At 38.7% G+C, this 25,238-nt stretch overlaps 1 protein-coding gene across 1 annotated transcript in view; it reads left to right on the forward strand.

Annotated features, from left to right (window-relative positions):
* PPAP2A (phosphatidic acid phosphatase type 2A) overlaps nt 1–25,238 on the forward strand; it is a 196,180-nt gene that overhangs the window by 145,285 nt on the left and 25,657 nt on the right. Inside the window, exons 7-8 of the mRNA XM_010857193.1 lie at nt 6,116–6,267; nt 11,061–11,341. Of these exons, the coding sequence (XP_010855495.1) occupies nt 6,116–6,267; nt 11,061–11,341 (433 nt within the window). The remainder of the gene's footprint in view (nt 1–6,115; nt 6,268–11,060; nt 11,342–25,238) is intronic.

The raw sequence follows: 25,238 nt of genomic DNA on the forward strand, positions 1-25,238 counted from the left end.
CCATTTTGCTTTTTTGCATTTCTTTTTCTTGGGGATGGTCTTGATCCCTGTCTCATGTACAGTGTCATGAACCTCCATCCATAGTTCATCAGGAACTCTATCAGATCTAGTCCCTTAAATCAATTTCTCACTTCCACTGTATAATCATAAGGGATTTGATTTAGGTCATACCTGAATGGTCTAGTGGTTTTCCCTACTTTCTTCAATTTAAGTCTGAATTTGACAATAAGGAGTTCATGATCTGAGCCACAGTCAGCTCCCAGTCTTGTTTTTTCTGACTGTATAGAGGCTCTCCATCTTTGGCTGCAAAGAATATAATTAATCTGATTTTGGTGTTGACCATCTGGTGATGTCCACATGTAGAGTCTTCTCTTGTGTTGTTGGAAGAGGGTGTTTGCTATGACCAGTGCGTTTTCTTGGCAAAACTCTATTAGCCTTTGCTCTGCTTTATTTTGTACTGCAAGGCTAAATTTGCCTGTTACTCCAGGTGTTTCTTGACTTCCTACTTTTGCATTCCAGTGCCCTGTAATGAAAAGGACATCTTTTTGGGGTGTTAATTCTAAAAGGTCTTGTAGGTCTTCATAGAAGCATTCAGCTTCAACTTCTTCAGCGTTACTGGTCAGGGCATAGACTTGGATTACCATGATATTGAATGGTTTGCCTTGGAAACGAACAGAGATCATTCTGTTGTTTTTGAGATTGCATCCAAGTACTGCATTTTGGACTCTTGTTGACTGTGATGGCTACTCCATTTCTTCTAAGGGATTCCTCCCCTCAGTAGTGGATATAATGGTCATCTGAGTTAAAGTCACTCATTCCAGTCCATCTTAGTTCACTGATTACTAGAATGTCGACGTTCACCCTTGCCATTGCCTGTTTGACCACTTCCAATATGCCTTGATTCATGGATCTAACATTCCAGGTTCCTATGCAATATTGCTCTTTATAGCATCGAACCTTGCTTCTATCACCAGTTACATCCACAGCTGGGTGTTGTTTTGCTTTGGCTCCATCCCTTCATTCTTTCTGGAGTTATTTCTCCGCTGATCTCCAGTAGCATATTGAACATCTACCGACCTGGGGAGTTCATCTTTCAGTGTCCTGTCTTTTTGCTTTTTCATACTGTTCATGGGGTTCTCAAGGCAAGAATGCTGCAGTGGTTTGCCATTCCCTTTTCCAGTGGACCACATTCTGTGGAGTTGTTGATAGACAGGGAGGCCTGGCATGCTGCAGTTCACGGGGCTACAAAGAGTCGGACACGACTGAGTGACTGAACCGAACTGATTCTTTTTAGTTTAGCTATCCAGTTTTCCCAGCACCATGTATTGAAGAGCCTGTCTTCATTTTTAATCTGTGTCTTTAGATCTGAAGAGTAGGCAGTGTATATATAGATCTTCTTTTTCTATGTATCAATAGTTTGTCTATTGATTGAAGGAGTTATATCTAAAGTAATTATTGATATGTGGGTACTTATTGGACTTGCCAGGTAGTGCTAGTGGTAAAAAACCTGCCTGGCAATACAGGAGAGGTAAGTGAGGTAGGTTTGATCCCAGGGTCAGGATGATCCCCTGGAGGAGGAAATGGCAACCCACTCAAGTATTCTTGCCTGGAGAACCCCATTGAGAGAGGATTCTGGCAGGCTACAGTCCATGGGGTCAGAAAGAGTCAGTCAGACATGACTGAGCGACTAACACGCAGCACATGTACTTATTGACATTCCGTTAATTGTTTGGGTGTTGTTTTTGTGGTCCTTATTTGTTTCTTTCTTCTTTAGTTCTCTTTCCTTGTGATTTGATGCCTACCTGTAGTATTATATTTGGACTCTTTTCTCGCGTGTATTTATTATATATTTGTGGTTTGTGGTTACCAGGATTAAGTTGCTGATCTGTTAAGTTTGAATGCATTTTAACCACCTTTCATTTTTATTATCCACCCCCTTAACATTTGTGATGTCATATTTTATATTCTTCGAATTTGTGTATCCCTTTACTTATCTTGGCTATAGATGACTTCACTACTTTTGTCTTTTAACCTCCCTACTAGCTTTATAAACATGGTTGATTTACCACCTTTACTGTATATTGCCTTTACCAATGAGAATTTTCCTTTTATGTATGCGTGTGTGCTCAGTCAGTCAGTCGTATCCAACTCTTTGCTCCTTTGTCCATGAATTTTCCAGGCAAGAATACTGGAGCAGGTTGCCATTTCCTCTTCTATGGTACCTTCCTGACCCAAGGATTGAACCCTCATCTGCGTCTCCTGCATTGCAGACAGATTCTTTACTACTGAGCCATCGGGGAAGCCCCTTTTTCTTTCATAGTTTTCATTTTTCTGATTGTTGCTTTTTCTTTTCCACTTATAGAAGTCCCTTTAATATTTCTTGTAAAGCTGGTTTCCTGTAGAAACTGATGTTGAGTTGAGTTCTTTTCGTGTTGAACTCTTTTAGCTTTTGGTTGTCTGTAAAACTTTTGAGCTCTGTTTCAAATATGAGTGAAAGCCTTGCTGGGTAGAGTATTCTTTGTTTTAGGTTTTTACTTTTCATCACTTTAAATACATCATGTCGCTCTCTTCTGGCCTGTAGAGTTTCTGCCGAGACATTAGCTGACAGCTGTATGGGGGTTCCCTTGTATGTAACTTGTTGCTTTTACTATAGTGCTTTCAATTTTCTCTCTTTATTTTTAACTTTTACCATTTTAATTATAATGTTCTTGTTGTGATTCTTTTTAGGTTGATCCTGTTTGAGACTCTCTGTGCTTCCTGGACTTGAGTGTTTTCCCAGAGGTCTCTTAAACTGTCCTCTTTTTTTTTTCTTTCTGTTCACCTTCACTGATTTCCATAATTCTGTCTGCCAGTTCCTCTGTATCATCTAATCTACAGTTGATTACTTCTAGAGTATTTTTTATTTCAGTTATTGTATTTTTCAGCTCTGTTTGGTTCTTATATTTCCAACTCTGTAAAAAAACTTCTAACTTCTCATTCTGTTCTTCCATTCTTCTCCCAAGTACTTCAAGCATCTTTCTGATCATTACCTTAAATTCTTTTTTTTGGCAGGGGCGGGGGTGTAGATTGCTTATCTTCACTTAGTTCTTTTTCTAGGGTTTTATCTTATTTCTTTATTTGGAATGTATTTCTCTGTCACCTCAGTTCGCCTAATTCACTGTTTATATTTTTGTGTATTTGGTAGGTTGGTTACATCTCCTGATCTTGGAGACGTGGCTTTATGTAGGAAATGTCCTACACGGCCCAGCAGCGGACTCCCCTCTAATCACCAGAGCTGTATGTTTAATGGCTACCCTCTATGTGGGCTGCATAGGGCTGTTTCTTGTGCCTGATTGACAGCTGTGGCTGTCCTACTGGTGTGTGTGGTTGGCCTGGTCACACTGATTGCCAGACCCTGTCTTATGAGAAGGCTACCAGCTGCTGGTGGGTGAGGTTGGGTGGTGAGTGGGGCTGGGTCATGGCTTGGCTGGCTATGTGGCCTCCAGTCCTGGTATTGGCCTGCAGGTGGTTGGAGCTGGATCCTGACATGGCTGGCTCAGAGGCTTAAGGTGTCCTGGAGCTGGTGTTGGCCTGCTGTTGGGCGGACCAGGGCCCTGGGTGTCCAGGGTGGTGCCAGACTACTAGTGGGTGGGCCAGGACTTTACACAACTTGCTGTGGGGGGTTGTGGTGGTTCTGGGGCTTGGTGGCTGGTGTGGGGGCCCAAAAGGACATGGGGCTGGTGCTGGCCCACTGTTGGGCAGAATGAGGTCCTGGAGTCTTTTGCTGTGGGGCCTGAAGTTTCTGCAGCTAGCGTTGGCCCCTCTATGGGCATTCCTGGGCCCAGGGTTTGTGACTGCAAGGCTTTGGGTGTCTCAAGGGTGGTGTCTGCCACAGGTGGGTGGAGTTGCGGCCTCACAGATCTTGGGGCTGGTGCCTGACACCCGGTGTGTGAGCCAGGACTGGGACTAGTGCTGGCTCACTGGTAGATGGGGCTGGGTCAGATGACTAGCTCTGTGTGTGTGTGTGTGTGTGTGTGTGTGTGTGTGTGTGTGTGGTTTCCAGTGGTCCCAGTGCTATGGTGGCCTGCTTGTAGGTGGGGCTGGGTCCTGGGTCCTATAGTGGGTGGGGTCATGTCCTGAATTGGCTGGGGGCTCAGGGAGTTCTCTATAGCGTCAGCCTGCTGGTGATCCTGCCCACCTAGCTGCCTGGCCTGGTGCATCCCAGGGCTGGTGTTATTTGGTAGACAGGCCTGGTCTCTCACTGATTGGTTAGAGGGAGGATTCTAAAGTGACACTTAACAACACCTGTGTCTTGGTAGTGGAATGAGTTTTCCAGAATGGCTGCTGCCAGCATCTTTGTTCTCAGAGTGAGTTTCAGTTGCCTTCTGCCTCTCTGGGAGGCTCTTCAGGATGAGCAAGTAGGTCCTACACAAGTTCCATTTAAATTACTGCTTCTGCCCTGGATCTTGGAACATATAAGATTTTGTGTGTGCTCTCTTAAGACTTAAGTCTCTATTTCCCACAACTCTCTGATTCTCCAAAAAGGAAGCTCTTCTGGCTTTCAGAGCCAAACAGTCTGGGCAGTGGGAGGGGAGTTCTTTCTGGTGCAGACCCCTGGGCTGAGGGGCCTGATGTGGAGCTAGGACACTTTGCTCCTTGGGGAGGACTTCTGCAGTTGTAATTTATTCTCCCATTTGTGGGTTGTATACCCTGGAAATATGGGTGATGACCATACTTCACCCTTTCTGCTTATCTTGTGATTTCTTCTTTATATCTTTAGCTTTAAAAGATCTTTCCTGATAATTTTCAGTTCACTCTTATGGGTAGTTGCTCTGTAAATAATCGTAATTTTGCTGTGCCTGCAGAAGGAGCTCACAAGCTTATGGTCTTCCTACTCTGCCTGCTTGGTCACTTCTCACATCATAAAGACTCCTAGTGGGTTAATAGCATGACAAATTGGTTAACACAAAGAAATAAACTTTGGTTCATATATTCAGAGTTTAATAAAAAATAGAAAGATAAATAAAAAGAACCAGGAACAGGCTTCCCCTTTTCATTTGACCCTTGAAGATTGAACACATTTGATGTTTGTAGTCAACGCATCAGGCAGTTCATTTGATATTTGTAGTCTATGCATTAGGCAGAGTGTCAGAAGCTTGGTTGTCTTTGAGTCTTTAGGGCTTAGCGGAGTTGATGAGAACTGTAAATGGTTGTCAAGACTTGGTGCTTCATGGAAAGAACACTTGAATGTCCATTGAGTATGTTAGCTAAATGGTTATGGTATTACTGCTGGGTGAATGGGTCCATCCTTGGGAAAGTCCTGAAGCAGAACTCACACTGAGGGTTTCTGCTAAGCTCTCTTAGAAAGCAGTCCTAGTCAGTATGCTGCCGTTTTAATCGGGATGCTCGATGCAGTGATGAAATAAAGGAGGACTGAATTCTTAAAGTTCACATTTAGGTAAAAGTTTAGACATCTTAGGTGATGAGTGTGAGGCGTGATCTTGATGAAGACAAAAGAGAGAGCTCTTTTAGGTGCTTTTGCGCTTGACTTCATTGTCCATTTTTTCTTTAGAAACCTGGTTTAAGTTCACACTCCTTTTCATAGCAGTTCTAAACTTGCCGTAGACAGTACAGAAATGAGCGGATAATCTTTAGATACTCTGATAACTTAGCCAGTGACCATGACTTGTGATATGGTAGTAATATCAAGTAATATCAAGATAAACTGGAGAACGTCAGAATGCTGCTTTTCTTTTGGAAGAAGAGATCCTGACAAAGTGGTTTGAAAATAGTGTTGAAAACCCTTTGATTAAATGACAACAAGAGCATGAGAAGAGATTTTACTTCCTCTAAAATCAGGTTAGTGTATTTGGGTAGAAACAAAGAGAAGAAGTTTTTCTTGGTTAAACTGGTTTAATAGAGGACTTGAAGGCATTGTTTTTGTAGAAAAAAATCTTTACCCTAAGCTGTAATTTTTCTAACTTCTGTTGCATGTGTTGCTGCATTTTCTTTTTCCATGTGCTCTTACTGTTTTCATGGCAAACATATTTTTAAAGATGATCTCTGGGATAATTATTGCCATTAATTAGTTTTGATATTCCTTTTTAATGATATTTTCATTTATTCCTTTTGCTAGCTGGATTGCCTTTTGCAATTCTTACTTCAAGGCATACCCCCTTCCAACGAGGATTATTCTGTAATGATGAGTCCATCAAGTACCCTTACAAAGAAGACACCATACCTTACCCGTTATTAGGTGGAATAATCATTCCATTCAGTATTATCGTTGTAAGTTAAATCCACTTTTCCAAGTTTATCACTTTTGGGCAGTTGGCTTTAATTTTATGTTAGCTGTTAATGATTAAATGTATAACCCTCTAAAACATGTGTTTTAACTTTTTATGTTATTTGATCAAAATAATCTCAGCTATTTTAAGTGGGGCTAAAAGAGTAACAGTGTATAATTACAAGAACCTTACTAAATACGTATGGTTTTATGCTAATCTTTTCCAAGTCACTGATTTTTTTTTAGCTCTAATTTGCTATTGTTTGAGTAATAATACAATAGATGAATACTGTATCAATGTATTTTTAGCATACTTTATACTTAGGATATTATTTTATGATTTATTGAGACTGTTTATGAACTGACTTTAGTTACTGAGTTCTAGAAAAGAAAAATTACTAACAGATGTTAAAAGGCTTCATTTAACCCATATTTAGTTTAAAGAATTTTTAGATAATGGCAGAAATAGGGGAGAAAAGCCTAAGTTCTATACATAATTAACAGTGAATATGAAAGCATTTTTACTGGTATTAAAACTAATAATTACTGTTTTCTAGGATTTCAGGTGAGAATGTCTAGAGAATGTGCTCTGGTTGGGGAGAAGATTTCAAGTGATTTGACTAGATGATTTTTATTATCTCTTGACTCAGAGATTCTATGACTTTAATTTTATGCTATATATCTTGTAATTTTAGAAATAAGATTTATGCTAAAAGCAGATAATATGGTCTCATCCAGAAGATAGGCCAAAAAGATAAATAGCCAAAAAGATATATCTTGTCTGTTCTGAAGTTTATTAAAAAACAAAGCAAAACTTCTGGATTTAGAAATTTAATGTCTGATTGCAGAATAATCACAGCTCCTTATTAGCACTAAAAGTTAATCAATTCCTAATTTGTGGTGTATAATTAATAAAAGAACATCTCTGCTATACAAGTGTTTGTTTTGTAACACTGTGAGCTCCTTAAGGCAGAGATGGTGCCTTGTTCATCTTGTTATCCTTGCCGTTGCCATGGACACTGGCATGTCCTAGGTGCTGGAATGAAACTGGAGTGATTATATAGTAATATTGGTGACTCGCCTACAACATAGTGAAGTTTTAAAAAATCAGTGGCCCATTTAATCTAGACAAATCTTTACACTAAGTTTTTAATATGAAAAGAAAGAAAGCCTATGATCCTTCTATTAAAGAGGGAGTACGAGTAGACTCTTTTTTAAGTGTATATTTCTGAGAGATTAATAGCTCTTTACATATAAAAATTGTAGCAGGACTTTTCTGCAAATAATAGCTGATTTTAGATAAGATTCAAGTACTCAAATGCTACTACAAATGTACTTGTCTTTCAATTCTACTTTTGTTTGTGTCTCAGTAAGAAGGATGCTGCCCGAGCAAAACTACAGAAATCTGCTACAGACCAGAGGCCTGCCAAAGGACAGGGTGCTGTGCAGCCTGCATAGCAAGTGCAGGATCCATAGACACTCAGTTAGGAAAAACTTGTTATGTATATTTTATTCACTTGGAAGTTTTGATTATTTCACCGTCACCTGTGAAAAGGTTATCTTTATATTTACAAAATAGCAAGTAAGTTGAGTGTGGTGGTGGTTTATGTTGTGTCTGACTCTTGAAACCCCATGGACTGTAGTCTGCCAGGCTCCTCTATCCATGGGATTCTCTAGGCAAGAATACTGGAATGGGTTGCCATTTCCTTCTCCAGTGGATCTTCCCAACCCAAGGATCGAACCCGGGGCTCCTGCATTGCAGGCAGATTCTTTACTGACTGAGTTACAAGGGAAGTCTAAGTTGAGTGTAAAAAGAACAGACTATTTAAAAGTGCTGTACAAGTACTTTTTTCATTTCAACTATATCAACAAAGACACACACTGGCAGTGGTTTTATGTACTAATTTAACATAATTTCACATTATTCACTAACTCAACTTCTTTCAGGTAGCACATGGTTAGACTTGTTTATGTTTAATTTTGTTTTCTAGAAAGTAAATCATTTCTTTAAAAAAATCAGGACTATGATTGGGACTTCATACCAGGCCTTTGATGTGACTTGCAAGTGATCCACAAATATATGAGTGATTGAGGGAACCTGGTAAAGAATCAGAATTAATATAGTATCACAGAAGCCAAGGGAGAAGTTCAATAAGGACAAAATGGTCAGTGATGTCATATACTACTGGGAAGTTAAGATTTGGGTTGATAAAAATCTCTTTGATCTGATGAGACCATTTTGACTTTTTGGAGAGCTATTCAGTAGAATAAAGGGTTTAGAGGTATTTAGAGATATTTAGGAAGGAGTGGAAGTATGGCAGTGAGTGATTTTAGACTATTCTTTTAGGAAGGTGGGTCCTGAGTGGAAGACACAGAACTAGAGTGACAGCGTAGAGACATATAAAATTATATTGGTTGACAGAGATATAAAGATGGTGAGAAAATACTCTGGTACATAGGTTTTAAATGATTAAATCCTTCTGATTTAGATAGCTACTAGCTTTGATCTTAAAAAGTATTTTGTTCTACTCCCCCAAACATCATCTTTAGTACTTTAATAATTTATCCTTAATCTGATTAAATAATGTTTGACAAGCAATCCCAGCTTTACGATTAGAGCAGTTAGTTTAAGTGTGAACTTCACCAGAGGCTGAGTTGGCCTAAATGGCTCAAAGGGCAAGATAAGGTTTTAAAATGAAATGAAAATATGGCTGTCATGTGTTGGTGGAAGGCACAGACATCTCCCTGCATTTGATTTAGAATATCTCTGTTATCTATTTCTCTCAATTAGATGGCATACATAATAAAAAAAAAAAAAATGATGTACTTTGACCTAGCATTTGTTAGATTTAGAGTCCCTCTGAGGTTAAGGGTTAAGTTTCAGAATAAGGTTAAGGGTTAAGAATTAAGGGTTAAGTGTTAAGGGTTAAGTTTCAGCATGTTCTACATCTGTAGGTCAACTTTTAATCTGTGTCCAGTACACTGAATGTTACTAGTGAATTGATTTTCAGTCATCAGTGGCAAGAACCAGAGTCTAGGTGGCCCTAAACAATGATCATTATGACTAGGAAGACTCACAAAAATTAATATTTGTTTTTAGCCAGTAGTTGAGTGCTTACACAAGAAGAACTGACAGCTGAAAAGTGTAAGTTTCACTGCTCAAATTGTGGTTGACTAGTATACTTGGTATATATTTCAAATTATCGAAGGTCATCTCCATAACAAAACATTAGAGATATCTTGTCTTGCTGCTTATCTATCAAGGCAGTTGCTGGAACACCTTAATGGCCTGAGGAGATGTAATATACTTTAATTCAAGGCCTCTAGGACAGTCACCAGGGAGTACCCTAAGCACACTTGTGGAGGTATGGTATCCCCAGAAGTGAATGTGGTTTTCCTCTCCTGTGAGACCTGTGCTCAGCAAAGGCTTGATTAAGTCATCCACATTAAGGATTATAACGAGGAATATATTCCTATGGGGTTTAATATATTTAAGAATGTTTACTTTTTACCCAAGAGGTAGCACCTTGAGTTGAAATGTATTGACCACCAGCTGTTTTAGGCCTCTGTGGTGGTGGTAGCTTTCTATTCAACTAAAAATTCATGGTTTTGTAGAGTTCATAGTCTAGTTGTCAAAGTTACAACATTGTAATTATGGAATTCTAGGAGCCATTGAGCCAGATGAAGAAAGAATTTTTGATATCAGGTTCTTGAAATCCTTTTCGGGAGACAACCATTTATCTCGCCCCCAAAGACAATTAATAGTTGCTAAATGGAAATGTTTGAATGCTTTGTAAAATTGTTTATATAAATTTAAGATGAAGCAGTGAAACTCTTTAAGTGAAACAACTTTGTGATTTATATCCATGCCCAATATAAATTAGCAAGCAGAATTTTTTGTTTTAAGTGTTTATTTTGGTCTCAGGTAGCTAGAGTGTGGCTTATTTTTTTTTTTATAAGGTTGCCATTCAGTATTTTTTCAGATTTCTTAGGATATTGGTCTGTGAATTTGTAAAGTACTTGAAAACCATTTTATGCCTTTAAACCCATTATACTGGTTTGCACTTACACACACTACTAGTATCTGAGAAGGCTATGATTCCCATTTTACAAAGTCAGTGAAAAATAAAGAGGAAGGAGTCACTTGAAATATTTCTTGAAGGAGAACATCAAGTGTGTATTTGGTCTTTTAATGAGACTTGTTAAGAAAGCCAGCCCTAAAGGTTTCCTGGAGAGGCAGGACTGGGAGACCTTGTCAGCTGATCTCTGCCCTCTGTACCCTTTAACCTCAGTGTTAGATCCCTGCTTTTATTAGATTAGCTTTTTCTCTTAAAAATGTTTTACCTTTTTTAACATGATGAATATTTTTGGTTCAAAGTAATGTCTGATGCAAATGCAGACTCTGAGGTAAAAGTGCTTATGTAAGGGATATTCTAATCAGAAAGTTTGTATTCTTTGAAAAGCCATTGTTTTTATACTCCACGGTACATCATTGTCTACTTATTAAGGCTCGGTTTATTTGAATACAAGAAGTAAGGCCTTATTGTTTCAAGGCAGACTTTGGAATTATTTAGGCTTTGTCAATGCTCTGTGAGCAGTATCAATTGAGGACACCTTTTTTGTGGTCTAGAATTAGGAATCCTAAGTTGTTCTCCATTTGAAAAGGAAAAAGAGAGGGAGGTATTTTTAAAACAAACATTTTATTGTGATTTACCATTTTCTTCTCTATACTTTGTTTGATGTGCCTGGATGCTGCTTTAACATTATTTTTCTGTTTTTTTTTTTTTTTTTTCAGATGATTGTTGGAGAAACCCTGTCTGTTTATTTTAGCCTCTTGCACTCGAATTCCTTTATCAGGAATAACTACATAGCCACTATTTACAAAGCCATTGGAACATTTTTATTTGGTGCAGCTGCTAGTCAGTCCCTGACTGATATTGCCAAGTATTCGATAGGCAGACTGCGGCCTCACTTCTTGGATGTTTGTGACCCAGACTGGTCAAAAGTCAACTGCAGTGATGGTTACATTGAAAACTACATATGCCGAGGGAATGCACAAAAAGTGAAGGAGGGCAGGTGCGTGTTAAATTTTTAATGCTTGTTTTATCTTGTGCATTCCTGAAATACCAGGTTTCAGTGATTGGAAGATGAGCTATCCGGTAGCTTAAAGAGAGAGAAGCTAGTAAGTATAATCACTGGGAGGTGAATTGAAATCATGTTTGATCTATTTTCTCTACTTACTCTTTTTTCCTGTTTTATCCCAGTACTCTGTTTAAGAGCATTTTAATGCAATTCTTTTCATCTTCAGTGTATAATAATGTAAAATGAACCCTTTAGATCAGATGGTCCAGGATCAGCAAACTTTTTCTTAAGATGCCAGATAATAAATATTTTAGGCTTTGTGGGCCATTGGTTGGCTACTGTTCAACTCTGCCTTTGTAACAGAAAAAAAGAATCATAGACAGTCCTTGAACAAACCAGTGTATCTATGTTTCAATGAAACTTAATTTACTACATAGATAGTGGCCGCCCTATGGGTTATATAGTTTGCTTACTTTTGATCTAGTTCAACTATGTAATGGAGCTCTGCTAGATCTCTTAGTATTCTTAGAGTATGTTTTTTTTTTTAAGTTAATTTCATTCATATATTGATAGATCTGGGACCTCAGATTGCTTTCTTATTGCACACTTGGGCTACTTTCTACATTGGGAGTGCTATTAGACATGGGTGAAAGAGAATATTTGGAACCCAAAAGGTCTAATGCCTTCAATTTATGGATGAGCACACAAAGGCCCAGTAACATTGAATAAAGCCGCACTAATGTAAATACACTACTATGTGTAAAATAGTTAACTAGAGTAAAGATACTTTATAGTAGAGGAAACTCAGCTTGGTGCTCTATGGGATGCGTGGGCAGTTGGGAGGGAAGCTCAAGAGGGAGGGGATCAGCTATATGTATACCATATAGCTATATGTGTACCATATAGCTGGTTCACTTTGTTATATAGGAGAAACTAACACAACATTGCAAAGCAATTATACTCCAATAATAAAATTCTTTTAAAAAGACAAAAAAGCCACTAATAAGTAGCAGAGCCAGTTCCTCACCCCAAATCTCAGAATTGTCAATCTTACTTATTCTATGTTTGATCTTCTTGATTTTAAGATAGCTATTACCATTTTCCTTTATTTATTCATCCAACAAATACTTTCTCTCAGAAAAACATCCTCTGATTGTGTTTTGTAAATGATTCCCAGACACATTATTGTCCTTGTTAGTTCCTTTGTAAGTCAAACAGGCCTGCTGCTGCTAAGTTGCTTCAGTCGTGTCCGACTCTGTGCGACCCCATAGACGGCAGCCCACCAGGCTCCTCTGTCCCTGGGATTCTCCAGGCAAGAACACTGGAGTGGATTGCCATTTCCTTCTCCAATGCATGCATGCGTGCCAAGTCGCTTCAGTTGTGTCTGACTCTGTGCAACCCTATGGACAGCAGCCCACCAGGCTCCTCTGTCCATGTGATTCTCTAGGCAAGATACTGGAGTGGGGTGCCATTTCCTTCTCCAAAACAGGCTTGCTAGTGGTCCTCAATATTTCCATTTAATGGAGATGAAAAAACACTTTATTTAATAGTATGCATTAGGCTGTGTGCTTGGAATTCAGCAGTGAACAAGACAGCTCTGATTTCTGTCTTCATGGAGCTTAGTCTAGCAGGAAAGATTTACAATAAACAAATATTGACAATGGAAGCCATGTAATTAAAACACCCTTGCTCCTTGGAAGAAAGCTATGAGCAACCTAGACAGCATATTAAAAAGCAAAGACATTACTTTGCCAACAAAGGTCCATATAGTCAAAGCTATGGTTTTTCCAGTAATCATTTATGGATGTGAGAATTGGACTATAAAGAAAGCTGAGTGCCAAAGAATTGATGCTTTTGAACTGTGGTGTTGGAGAAGACTCTTGAGAGTCCCTTGGACTGCAAGGAGATCCAACCAGTCCATCCTAAAGGAAATCAGTCCTGAATATTCATTGGAAGGACTGATGCTGAAGCTGAAACTCCAATACTTTGGTCACCTGATGCAAAGAACTGACTCATTTGAAAAGACCCTGATGCTGGGAAAGATTGAAGGTGGGAGGAGAAGGGGACAACAGAGGATGAGATGGTTGCATGGCATCACTGACTTAATGGACATGAGTTTGAGCAAGCTCTGGGGGTTGGTGATGGATAGGGAAGCCTGGTGTGCTGTAGTCCATGGAGTCGCAAGGAGTCACACATGACTGAGCTACTGAACTGAACTGACAATGGAAGAGAACCTCCCTGTTGTTAACAAGGCCAAAGAATAAACAGGTTGTTGAATGACAGGCTCTGAGGTGATGGTATGAGGACTGATATGGGTATAATGTCTTAATGAAGTGGGGAAAGTGACTTAAGTGGAAACTGGTTGAGAAGTAGATAGTGGAAGGTGGTATTTTGATTTGAGCTTAGGTAAGCAACCTTTTTATTTTTATAAGAGGGAAAGACTGGTCCAGTAATGGCTGTGAAGAAAGATGAAGATAATCAAGACCAACAGTGGACTCTTAAGGTATAGGATATGGATATCTCATTCTCTGCTTTGATAGTGATGTAGAGCCAAGTACTGTCTTAGGGAAAGGCTCTTTGATGACTAGTAGATGTAGTGAGCTTCAGCGAAGAGTTTGAAGACACAAGGAAGTAAAGAGAACTTTAACTGTCTTGGCAAGAATACTGGAGTGGGTTGCCATGCCCTCCTCCAAGGAATCTTCCTGACTTAGGGATCAAACTTGCATCTCCTGCATTACAGGCAGATTCTTTACCACTGAGCCAACAGGGAACCCCTCCCCCCAACACACACATATCACATACAGTATAGAATTCCAGAATATACAGTGAAGGAATTGGGTTGGAAGGGATAAAGTGGCTTGGTTGGAGAAGAGGCAGCTTATTTTAATGGTAATGCTTTAGTCACTATTGGAGAAGGAAATGGCAACCCACTCCAGTATTCTTGCCTGGGAAATCCCATGGACGGAGGAGCCTGGCAGGCTACAGTCCATGGGGTCACAAAGTGTCGGACACGACTGAGTGACTTCACTTTTCGCTTTCACTTTAGTTGCTAAGTCATGTCTGACTCTTGTGACGCCATGGACATAGCCTGCCAGAACTCTCTGTCCATGGGATTCTCCAGGCAAGATTACTGGAGTGGGTTGCCATTTCCTTCTGCAGGGGATCTTCCCAACCCAGGAATCAAAGCTGGGTCTCCTGAATTGCAGGCAGATTCTTTACTGACTGAGCTATGAGGGAAGCCTTTATTTTGATAGAGGTTACTTCTAATTTGACAGTTTGTAAAGAATTGCCATTTTGATATTAAGTCCTCTAATCCATGAATATGATATTATCTTCCCATTTTTTTGATGTTCTTTTGTTTCTCTTAGCAGTAGTTTTAAGATTTTGGTGTCCGTGTCTTGCATACATTTTGCTTAAATGTGTCACTAATTTTTAAGATTTCTTGATGTGATTATGAAAGGTTTTTAAAAAAACATTTAAATTGATTTCTAGTTGTATTTAAAATAAACAAAAAGTCTTTTATATGGTTTTATCTGGCCTTTTATCCTTTAAACTTGCTAATGTAACTTCTTATATAGAGTCCTCAAGATTTTCTCTGTTCCTCTTAATATTGTCTGTGAATAAACAGTGTTGTTTTTCTTTTTTTCCTTTTCTATATTGCTTTTTATTTCTTTTCCTTACTGTATTATACTGGCTAAGACTGCTAATACAATGTTGAAAGAAGTGGTGAGAGAAGGTATGCTTGTCTTGTTCCTGACCTTAGGTAGAAAGCACTCAGTCTTTCACCATTAAATATAGTACCAGTATGTTTTTGGTAGATGCGCTTTATTAGATTTTTGTCATAAATGTGTGTTTAATCAGATGCTTTTTCTATGGCTGTTGAGGTCATACTGCTTTTCTTTTTTCTCTTAAAATAGTGTATCCTTTTCATCTTGGACTATTAAAGCAACTTTTCATTCCTGGGATAAACTTCACATGGTCATGGTATATTATACTTTTTGTATTAACTGGACTCAATTTGCTAATGTTATGTTAATGATTTTTACTTCTGTGTTCATGAATATTACTTGTCTGTAGTTTTCTTTTGAAGTTTTTGGCTAGATTTGGTATCAACATTTGGTATTAAATGTTAGGTAGAATTCACCACTAAATACACTTAGACTTGAAATTTTCTTTGTAGGAATGTTGTAAACTATGGTTTTATTTTTTAAAGTGGATGAGGATTATTCAAGTTATCTCTTTCTTAGGTGAACTGTCATCATTTGTCTTTTAAGAGATTTGTAAATTTTATCTAAATTATCAAGTTTGTTGACATCAAGTTGTTCACAGTTTCTCTTTCCTTATTGCCTTTTATTGTTTGTAAGAAGTGTAGAGCTAACCCTTCCTACATTCCTGTCATCGATAATTTTTGTCTTAATCTCTTTTTTTCTTGAGTGGTCTGGCCAGAAGTTTTATCGGTTTTATTACTCTTTTTATTAGTTTTATTGGTTTCTTTTGGGGTCGTTGACTTTATCGTTTTTCTGTATTTGATTTCATCTATTTCTGCTGTTCTGCTTGCTTTCAGTTTTATTTCCTCTTCTTTTTTTTTGTAGTTTCATAAGGTAAAAACCTAGATCATTAGCTATATCACAGATTATTATATATTGTAACTTCATTTTTGTTTAACTAAAATTATTTTCTAATTTCTTTTGTGTTTTCCTCTTTGATCAGTGAGTTATTTCAGTTCAGTTCAGTCGCTCAGTCGTGTCTGACTTTTTGCGACCCCATGGACTGCAGCACTCGAGGCCTCCCTGTCCATCACCAACTCCCAAGGTTACTCAAACTCTTGTCCATTGAGTTGGTGATACCATCTAACCATCTCATCCTCTGTCGTCCGCTTCTCCACCTGCCTTCAATCTTTCTCAGCATCAGGGTCTTTTCAAATGAGTCAGCTCTTTGCATATCTTTCTGTAATTGACCCTTTGATATATGTCTGTATGAATTTTCTGCGGAGATGTTTTGTCAGTTATTCTTAGGAATTTGAAATCTCTAACTGTAATTGTTGATTGCTTTTGTTCTTTCATTTTTGTTAGCTTTTGTTTCATATATTTGTGATTCTGTTGTTCAGTGTATAACATTTCTGTTTTTTTCATATGGTATGTACCCTTTTCCGTATGAACTGTCTCTCTTTGTTTCTAGAAACATCCTTTGCTTTAAGTCTATTTTGACTGATAATAATATATAGCCAGTCTCCTGGCTATATTGTTTATTGTTTGGATAGTATATACTTTCCATAAATAAAACATTCAGTTCATTTGAATCCTTGAATTTAAAGTGTGTTTGCTGGGTACTTAAAGTATGTAAGTCAGTTTATACTTTATAAACTAGTGTGAAGAATCCCTGCTTTTTGATTGTTCCTGTTGTTGGTCAGTTGCCAAGTCGTGTCCATGTGACCCCTTGGACAGCAGCACGCCAGGCTCCTCTGTCCTCCACTGTCTCCCAGATGGTCTCCCTGTCCATCACCAACTCCCAAGGTTTCTCAAACTCATGTCCTTTGAGTCGGAGATGCCATCCAACCATCTTATCCTCTATCATCCCCTTCTCCTGTGCTCAGTCTTTCCCAGTGTCACGGTCTTTTCCAATGAGTCGGCTCTTTGCATCAGGTGGCCAAAGTTTTGAAGCTTCAGCTGCATCATCAGTCCTTCCAGTGAATATTCAGGGTTGATTTTCTTTAGGATTGACTGGTTTGATCTCCAGAAAATGTTTTTGTAAATGATTCTTTAAAAAAATATTTTTATTTATTTTTGGCTGTGCTGAGTCTTCATTGCTTTTTTTGGGCTTTGTTTAGTTGTGGAGAGCAGAGGCTACTCTTTAGTTGCAGTACGTGGGGTTTTCATTGTGGTAGCTTCTCTTGTTGTGGAGCACAGGCCCTAGGGTGCTTCAGTAGTCAAAACATGGGGGCTCAGTTGTTGTGGCTCACAAGTCCAGAGCGCAGGCTCAGTAGCTATGGCATGGGCTTAATTGCCCAGTAGCATGTGTGATCTTCCTGGACCAGGGATTGAACTCGTGTCCCCTGCATTGCAAGGCAGATTCTTAATTCGTGGACCACCAGGGAAGCCTGTAAATGACTCTTAAAGGACACAAATTCTTCACATATATATTGTTTTTCAGGTTCAGGTATATAAATCTTAACTCAAACTTTGATTATGACCTATCTTACTGAGAAATTTTTCTTTCTTATGCAACCATTTGGGCAAAATTAGAAATAATATAATTAGTTTAAATGGTATAAAAAGAACTACATTTTCCAGCCCATATGTGTCATACTCTCTGTCTCTTTCTAGTGTACCCAAATTGGCCAACATGTACTGTTACTCTGATTGAACTTTTGACTTAAGTACACTTGGGTTTTTCACCCATCATCACTTAACATTTCTACATCAACCCATATGCAGTTATGTAAGAGTCAGGAAAGCCATCTTACAAAACAATATAAATATCTGGATAACTCAAATTGCAAAGCTATGTATATTACACATGATTATTATCTGTAGTTTTCAGTGAAGAACTTCTGTTAGTAAGTTTTGAGATTCTGAAACAAGGATAAGGGAAAACCAGACATATAGATGAAATTTTAAGAAGACTATATCTTATGAGAAAAATGTGATTTCCATCAGTGTTTCCAGAATGAATTGGTTGTTGATCGTTTCAGAGCCGTATAACATTGGAACATAACTGTGGCTTGCATTGCTATTCTGTTGTGGAACATAGTTTGGTTGGATACAGACTTTCCTATTCTGTTTCTCTTGAATTTTAAAGTCAGGATGCCAAGAATGGAAAAACATTTCGGTCTAGAATTGCCTATATGTTTATTAAGATTATGGTATAGTCTGCTCTTTTAATTTATTTATTGCCACAGCCTGCCCCATGTAAGTTTTTAATTATAAAATTATAATGTTTGACGGAGAGAAGGGAACATAGGCACCCGGAATGAGTCATTTTTGTTGATTATAAATGAGTCAGAATTACATCTTAGGATGAGAGTATCCTCTTGCAATTTTGGTTTTTGGTCTTGATTTTTTTCCCCATTTGTTCTCTTGTTTCTTTTTCTCTTTTTCCCTCCACCCTTTCTGCTCATGTGTATGCTCTTTTGCTCTCTGATATCACTGATGTCTCAGGATTTTTACTAGGCTTCATTTGCAGTGGCCATTGGGTCCTAAACATAAAAGTGAGGACATAATGGCCTATAATAGAATATTTATTAGTTGTAATAGCCAGAGAGTCCTAGTCACTGTTTAAAATCAATACCTGTGAATTTACTGTGAAATAAAAGGGACTTAACACTTGGAACAGTAGGACATTTAATTTCCATTGCTTATGTTAATGATAATAGCATTACTCTCAGTTTCTGAAACAAATTCCTAATGAGCCCAGGTAGTTTAAACCTGTAGCTCCCCTCACAGGTCAGAATTCTCTTTGGAGAATCAATGGGCACCTCACATTAATGGTTCATTAGATTCACCTGGAAAGTTTGTTTAAAACACAGATTTCTGGGGCTTCATCTTCAAAGTGTTGGATTCAGAAGGTTGGGATCGGGTCTGAAAATTAGTATTTCTAATAAGTTCCCAGCTGTTGCTGCTTCTGTTGATCTTGGGACTGCACTTTGAGAACGACTGCTTTATGTCACTTGGATATGGAAATATGACTTTGTATGACACCTGCTATCTCAGGTTGTGAGAGCTGATATTTACCCTGTTAGGTGGAGTGAATGTAAGATGTGCACGGTGAGCAGGCCTATTTATGATATTACAGTATAGAAACTATTGGCTTCTTTGAGAGATTCAACTTTCTTTTTCTAGCTTTTATTTAAATTACATTTGTTTAAGCATAAGCTCAGTGTTCCTGATCAGTTCTGAGTGTCTAATCTCTGGCTGTATGAATCAGATATTCAATACGAAGTTATTCCTGTTTGAATTACAGCAGCTTTTATTGCTTAGATGTTTAATTGGAATATATTTGGTCGAGTGGGAGAAATAAATTTCCTTTTCTCTTTTTAATGCAGCCCGCATGCAAGTAAATAAACTTGAAGTTGGAGGGTGTGCCTTCTATAATAGTGAAAAACCATTATAACTAGACTGATTGGCTGTGGTACCAAGTACCTGGTAACTGCTGCTGCAGCTGCTAAGTCGCTTCAGTCGTGTCCGACTCTGTGCGACCCCATAGATGGCAGCCCACCAGGCTCCCCCGTCCCTGGGATTCTCCAGGCAAGAACACTGGAGTGGGTTGCCATTTCCTTCTCCAATGCATGATAGTGAAAAGTGAAAGTGAAGTCGTTTAGTCATGTCCGACTCCTAGCGACCCCATGGACTGCAGCCTACCAGGCTCCTCCGTCCACGGGATTCTCCAGGCAAGAGTACTGGAGTGGGGTGCCATTGCCTTCTCTGAGTACCTGGTAAAACCTGCCTTATATTTTGAGAGAATGACTTCTTCTGTGTAGCCTAATTGTAAACATCACTGGATAAGCCTTTATGCCTTCAAAATGATTCATTTATTCTATTCAAGCTGATCTGTGTTGTTTATACATGTGTGTATCAGTAAACTAGACAGCCTTTTTTTTAGTCATATCTGTATGGAAATATCAACATACAGAATGAAAGAAAGGATGACTTTAAAAGATCCTTCACTCTAAGGGCCTTAGCTATCAGTGCATTTAATAGGGGATGACTTCAAGACCAGTATCTGTTTCCACCTCCTCTGTTCTGAACAGCAGTGCCTAATAGTCTTGGTTGTAGCGGTGACCGCTTTTTAACCCCCATACCACCCTGACTCTTTTTGCCCCCATGTTTCTCACATATTAACCACATTGGAATCATGTGGACAGTTTGTTAAAATACAGATTGCTAGGCCTCACCCTCAGAGTTTCTGATTCATTCATTGGGTCTGGGTTGGGGCCCAGGAATTGGCACTTCTAAAAAAATGTTCCCAGATGGTGCCTTGGCTGCTGATCTCTGAACCACTGCTTCAATATATAACAGGAAGGTACTAAATTGAACTAATACCTATTCCTCTTAAGTCCTAGTTAGTGTAGGAGCTACTAATAAGGTGTGCCTGTTGCTCTTGTGGCACCCACTACGTAGGAGCTGAGACTTGTTTGGAGATTTTATGGGTAATAGAAAGTGATTCATGCCTTAAAGGAGTGAAAATAAAATGCTATATGAAATCAGAGAAGGGTTATACTTCTTCTAGAGAAGGCGTTTTGGAGGATGAGTAAGGTTTGAATGTGTAGAATTGGGATGGAGTATGTATCAGGCCCAGGGAGCAACATGATTAAAGGCTGGCTACTTAAGAGTGTACAAGCCATGTTTTATTAGACTTTTGGTATAATCTGTTTCATTTTTGGTGTGCTTTGGTACTTTGTAAAGGAGATCTTGAACTTTTCTAGAAAATGAAAATGATCCCTAATTAATAACTGATACCTAATTAAATAACTCCATACATTTCATGCAAACTTCTGATTTAGCCTGTGTTGCATTCATACATTCCATATAATTTTAATTTGGCAATAAAAGCAAAAGATTCTCCCCCCTTAGATTTAACTTGGTGCTTGATTCTTTTTCCTGAGAGGCAGAGTGAGTTGAGTCTAGGTGTGAATCTGTTTTGGCTAAGGTGCAAGTTTGCAAAGATAAGAGCCTGTCTTCACTTTCTGTGATATCCTGCCAGTACGTATTGATGAATATTTGTGTACCATAAGTTATTTTAAAAACAATCAAAAATCCTTTCCCCACCACACACCATACTAGCAAATACTCTTCAGTTTTAGATGTTTGACATTTCATTGAATTCCCTTCCTCTCTTTTAAATGACTGTTTAAAGAATTAGTATTAACAAATACTTCAGCTTTTTGTGGTTTTTTAATTATCCCTTGGATTTTCTTCTCAGTTTTTGAATTAGAATGTAGGTCTTAGCAGTGGATATATTAAGATGAAAGATATCCTTGGGTTTTAATAAATCAACCAGTGCTTTATCTTAAATGTTAAAAGGCTACTAAATCATATCAACATATCAACTGATTACATCATGTTGATGCTGTGTACCTTTTCCTTAGAACCCTTGAATGCCACATTGCCCCATTTAAAATGTGAAAAACAGTTTTATAGATGTATTAGTGAGAAGTTTTTCCAGATTAAAATATAATGATAAACCCCATGGATCAAGTGATCAAGTGTAAGTTTTCATTCAAAATAAATGTGAACAATACCCTTGGATATTTTTGTCTAATAGCAAATAAATATTTTTATTGAGAGGAAGGAATTTGAGTTTGTGAACAGCAAAATGAGCCTAATGTATGGTTTTTTTTTTAGCTACATATTCAAAGAATTGAAATCTGCATTAGAGTGATGATTTTTTAAATAAAACAAAGTATTTTTCTATTTTAAGTAACTTTTGTAATGAGAAGATGGAAAACACGAAAAGCATCATCATTTTCTTGGATGTGGCTATCTTCATAAAGTGTCCACACTGTTGACTTAATCCTAAGTGTATTCCTAAAAAAATGTGAAAATGTTAGTTGCTCAGTTGTGTCCCACCGTTTGCAACTCCATGGTCTGTAAACCATCCAAGGCTCCTCTGTCCATCAGATTCTCCAGGCAAGAATACTGGAGTGGGTAGCCAGTCCCCTCTCCAGGGGATCTTCTCAACTCAGAGATCAGACTCAGATCTTCTGCATTGCAGGCAGATTCTCTACCATCTGAGCTACCAGGGAAGCCCAAGTGTATTCCTACTCAAGGTCAGAATTACTTTTCTTCTCATTTCTCTCCCTTTGCCATTCATAGTGTGGTTCTCTGCTCTGACTAGCAGACTGGGTATCACCTGAGAGCTTGTTAGACAACAGAATCTTGCATCCCACCATTGGCCCTACCTGTAAATTCTCCATCTTGAACAAGATCACCAAGTAATGCCTCCATACATTAGTTTTAGGAGCAAACCTTGCTCTGTCTTGTGACTGCTGTACCAAAATGGCAACTCATCTCACCTGGACCAGCTAATTTCCTAAGAGGTTACTGAAGTGAAGTGAAGTGAAATAGCTCAGTCATGTCCAACTCTTTGCGACCCCATGGACAGTAGTCTGCACCAGGCTACTCCGTCCATAAGATTTTCTAGGCAAGAGTACTGGAGTGGGTTGCTGTTTCCTTCTCCAGGGAATCTTCCCGATCTAGGGATCGAACCCAGGTCTCCCACATTGATAGACAGATGCTTTACCATCTGAGCCACCAGGGGACCAGTCAGTAATAAATGACCACTAGGTACCTGGATCTTGACTTCCTTATGACACCATTCTCTGTTGAGTAAGCAAACAGAAATGGTTGTGTTGCTGTGGGTTTTTTAATTCTCTTTTGGGAGAGTGAGGTTTGGAAAGATACTAGATAACATCTAATAATATTATTACTATTCATTTGTATAACAAAAGAGCTTAAACCATTTTTCTTGAGAGAGAAAGATCACAGGATTGGGTAAATTTTTCTTTTTCTTTTATGTAATCTATTGCAGCTGCAATGTTTGGCTTTTGAGTTAATGTTTGGAAACTTATGAAGAAGTTGGGCAATGTTCAAGATTTTGTTTTATTGAAGGATAGAAATGAGTCTTTTAAAAACTGAGAAAAGTCTTCATATAGGTAATGGAAAGTAGCATTCGGACAATACCTAAGACCATTTCCCTTATTTGTCATCCCTTGTCATTTTGCTTTGGGCTTTGGCCACTTACTTTTGCTTTGAGAATGCTTTTAAAAAACTTAATTTTTTTTTTTAATTTACAACAGAATATACCTGTCACTTCATCATTGTGGGTATCATTTGCTCCGCTAATCTGATTGCCTTTGATCATAATGTAAAAAAGGTTTCTGGACATTTTATATGCATTGTTAAAATCTTTGCCAGATGTGTTGGGAAACATGCATTAGGTACTGCATGTTTAAGCTCGTAACACTGACACTGAAACTCCTAATTCTCCTGAACATTGATGATAAGATCAGAATCCTAATCACTGTAAGGGAAAACACAGCAGAGGGCATGCTGTAAAAATCATAATTTATTTTATGTGGCTTGCCACGGTTTATTGGCATAGACTAAGCTGTGTGTGTACACACGCACACATGCACTCAGTCGTGTCCAACTCTTTGGAATTCCATGACTGTAGCACTCCAGGCTCCTCTTCCATGGACTTTCCAGGCAAGAATACCAGAGCAGGTTGCCATTTCCTTCTCCAGGGGATCTTCCCAATCAAGGGATCTAACCTGAGTCTTGGGCATCTCCTGCATTGCCAGGCAGATGCTTTACCTCTGTGGCACCAGGGAAGCCCACACGCTAAGCTTAGTTTTTAATTACATGATACAGTTATCATGCAAAGATAACTTACTTTCCTTAGTTTTATTTTTATGCATTTCACAACTGTCAAAACACAAGATAGTTAAAGTATACTTCTTAATGGAGCCACTAAAGTGATACCTTATTCTTGGTGCATGATGGGTTGGGGGGTGATGGGCAGAAAAGGTGGAGTTGTATGTAATGTTTAAAATACTAAAGAAAGTGAAAGTGAAGTTGCTCAGATGTATCTGACTCTTTGCGACCCCATGGACTGTAGCCTACCGGGCTCCTCCGCCCATGGGATTTTCCAGGCAAGAATACTGGAGTGGGTTGCCATTTCCTTCCCCAGGAGATCTTCCTGACCAAAGGATTGAAACCAGGTCTCCTGCATTGTAAGTAGACGGTTTATCATCTGAGCTACCAGGGAAGTCCTTAAAATATGAAGTATGTGAATTTAATATTTTCTGGGATAACTAAATCAAAATGATTATTCAAGAAATTAAGTTCTACTTTAGCTTAAAAAAATAAATTGAGAACTTATTCTGTGCTTGATATTGCTGTTGGATGTTAGAGATACAAGATGAATTAAGATGGGATCTCAGCCAGGGAGGATGGGAGTTTGCCAGCAGTTTTTCTTTTGTTTAGCTGTACCTTCTGAATTTTTATGAACGTATCTTATGTAATAAAAAAATACAAAATTCCTATTTAAAATGTCTTATTCCACCTCTACCCATCTACTATATTAGAGGAAGAAGGTATAGTTATAGATGATTTTACTCTAAGAAGGTTGGTGCTAAGACAGATTTATTCATTGAGTGTTGTTGGTCGGTCCTTTGTGGTGAAAGAAAGGGCAATAACTACAGACTAGTGACTTCACTTTTCACTTTCATGCATTGGAGAAGGAAATGGCAACCCACTCCAGTGTTCTTGCCTAGAGAATCTCAGGGACGGGGGAGCCTGGTGGGCTGCCATCTATGGGGTCACACAGAGTCGGACACGACTGAAGCGACTTAGCAGCAGCAGCAGCTGTTTAAGAAAGGTTTCTTGGAGGAAATGAGTGGTTCTTATATAGTAATTATTAAAGAAAAGTGGGAAGCCTGTTCCAGGCAGAGGATGAATAAGCAGAGAGAGCATGAAACATGGTGTGCATTGGGAATTTTAAGTACTTTGGTAGCAGATGAGAGACTGGTGGGGCTTATGATCAGATCAGATCAGATCAGATCAGTCGCTCAGTTGTGTCCAACTCTTTGCAACCCCATGAATCACAGCACGCCAGGCCTCCCTGTCCATCACCAACTCCCAGAGTTCACTCAGACTCACGTCCATCGAGTCAGTGATGCCATCCAGCCATCTCATCCTCTGTCATCCCCTTCTCCTCCTGCCCCCAACCCCTCCCAGCATCAGAGTCTTTTCCAGTGAGTCAATCTCGCATGAGGTGGCCAAAGTATTGGAGTTTCAGCTTCAGCATCATTCCTTCCAAAGAAATCCCAGGGCTGATCTCCTTTAGAATGGACTGGTTGGATCTCCTTGCAGTCCAAGAGACTCTCTTGGAC

This window comes from Bison bison, unplaced genomic scaffold (genome assembly GCF_000754665.1).
Source record: "Bison bison bison isolate TAMUID 2011002044 unplaced genomic scaffold, Bison_UMD1.0 scf7180017864378, whole genome shotgun sequence".
NCBI classification, from domain to species: domain Eukaryota; kingdom Metazoa; phylum Chordata; class Mammalia; order Artiodactyla; family Bovidae; genus Bison; species Bison bison.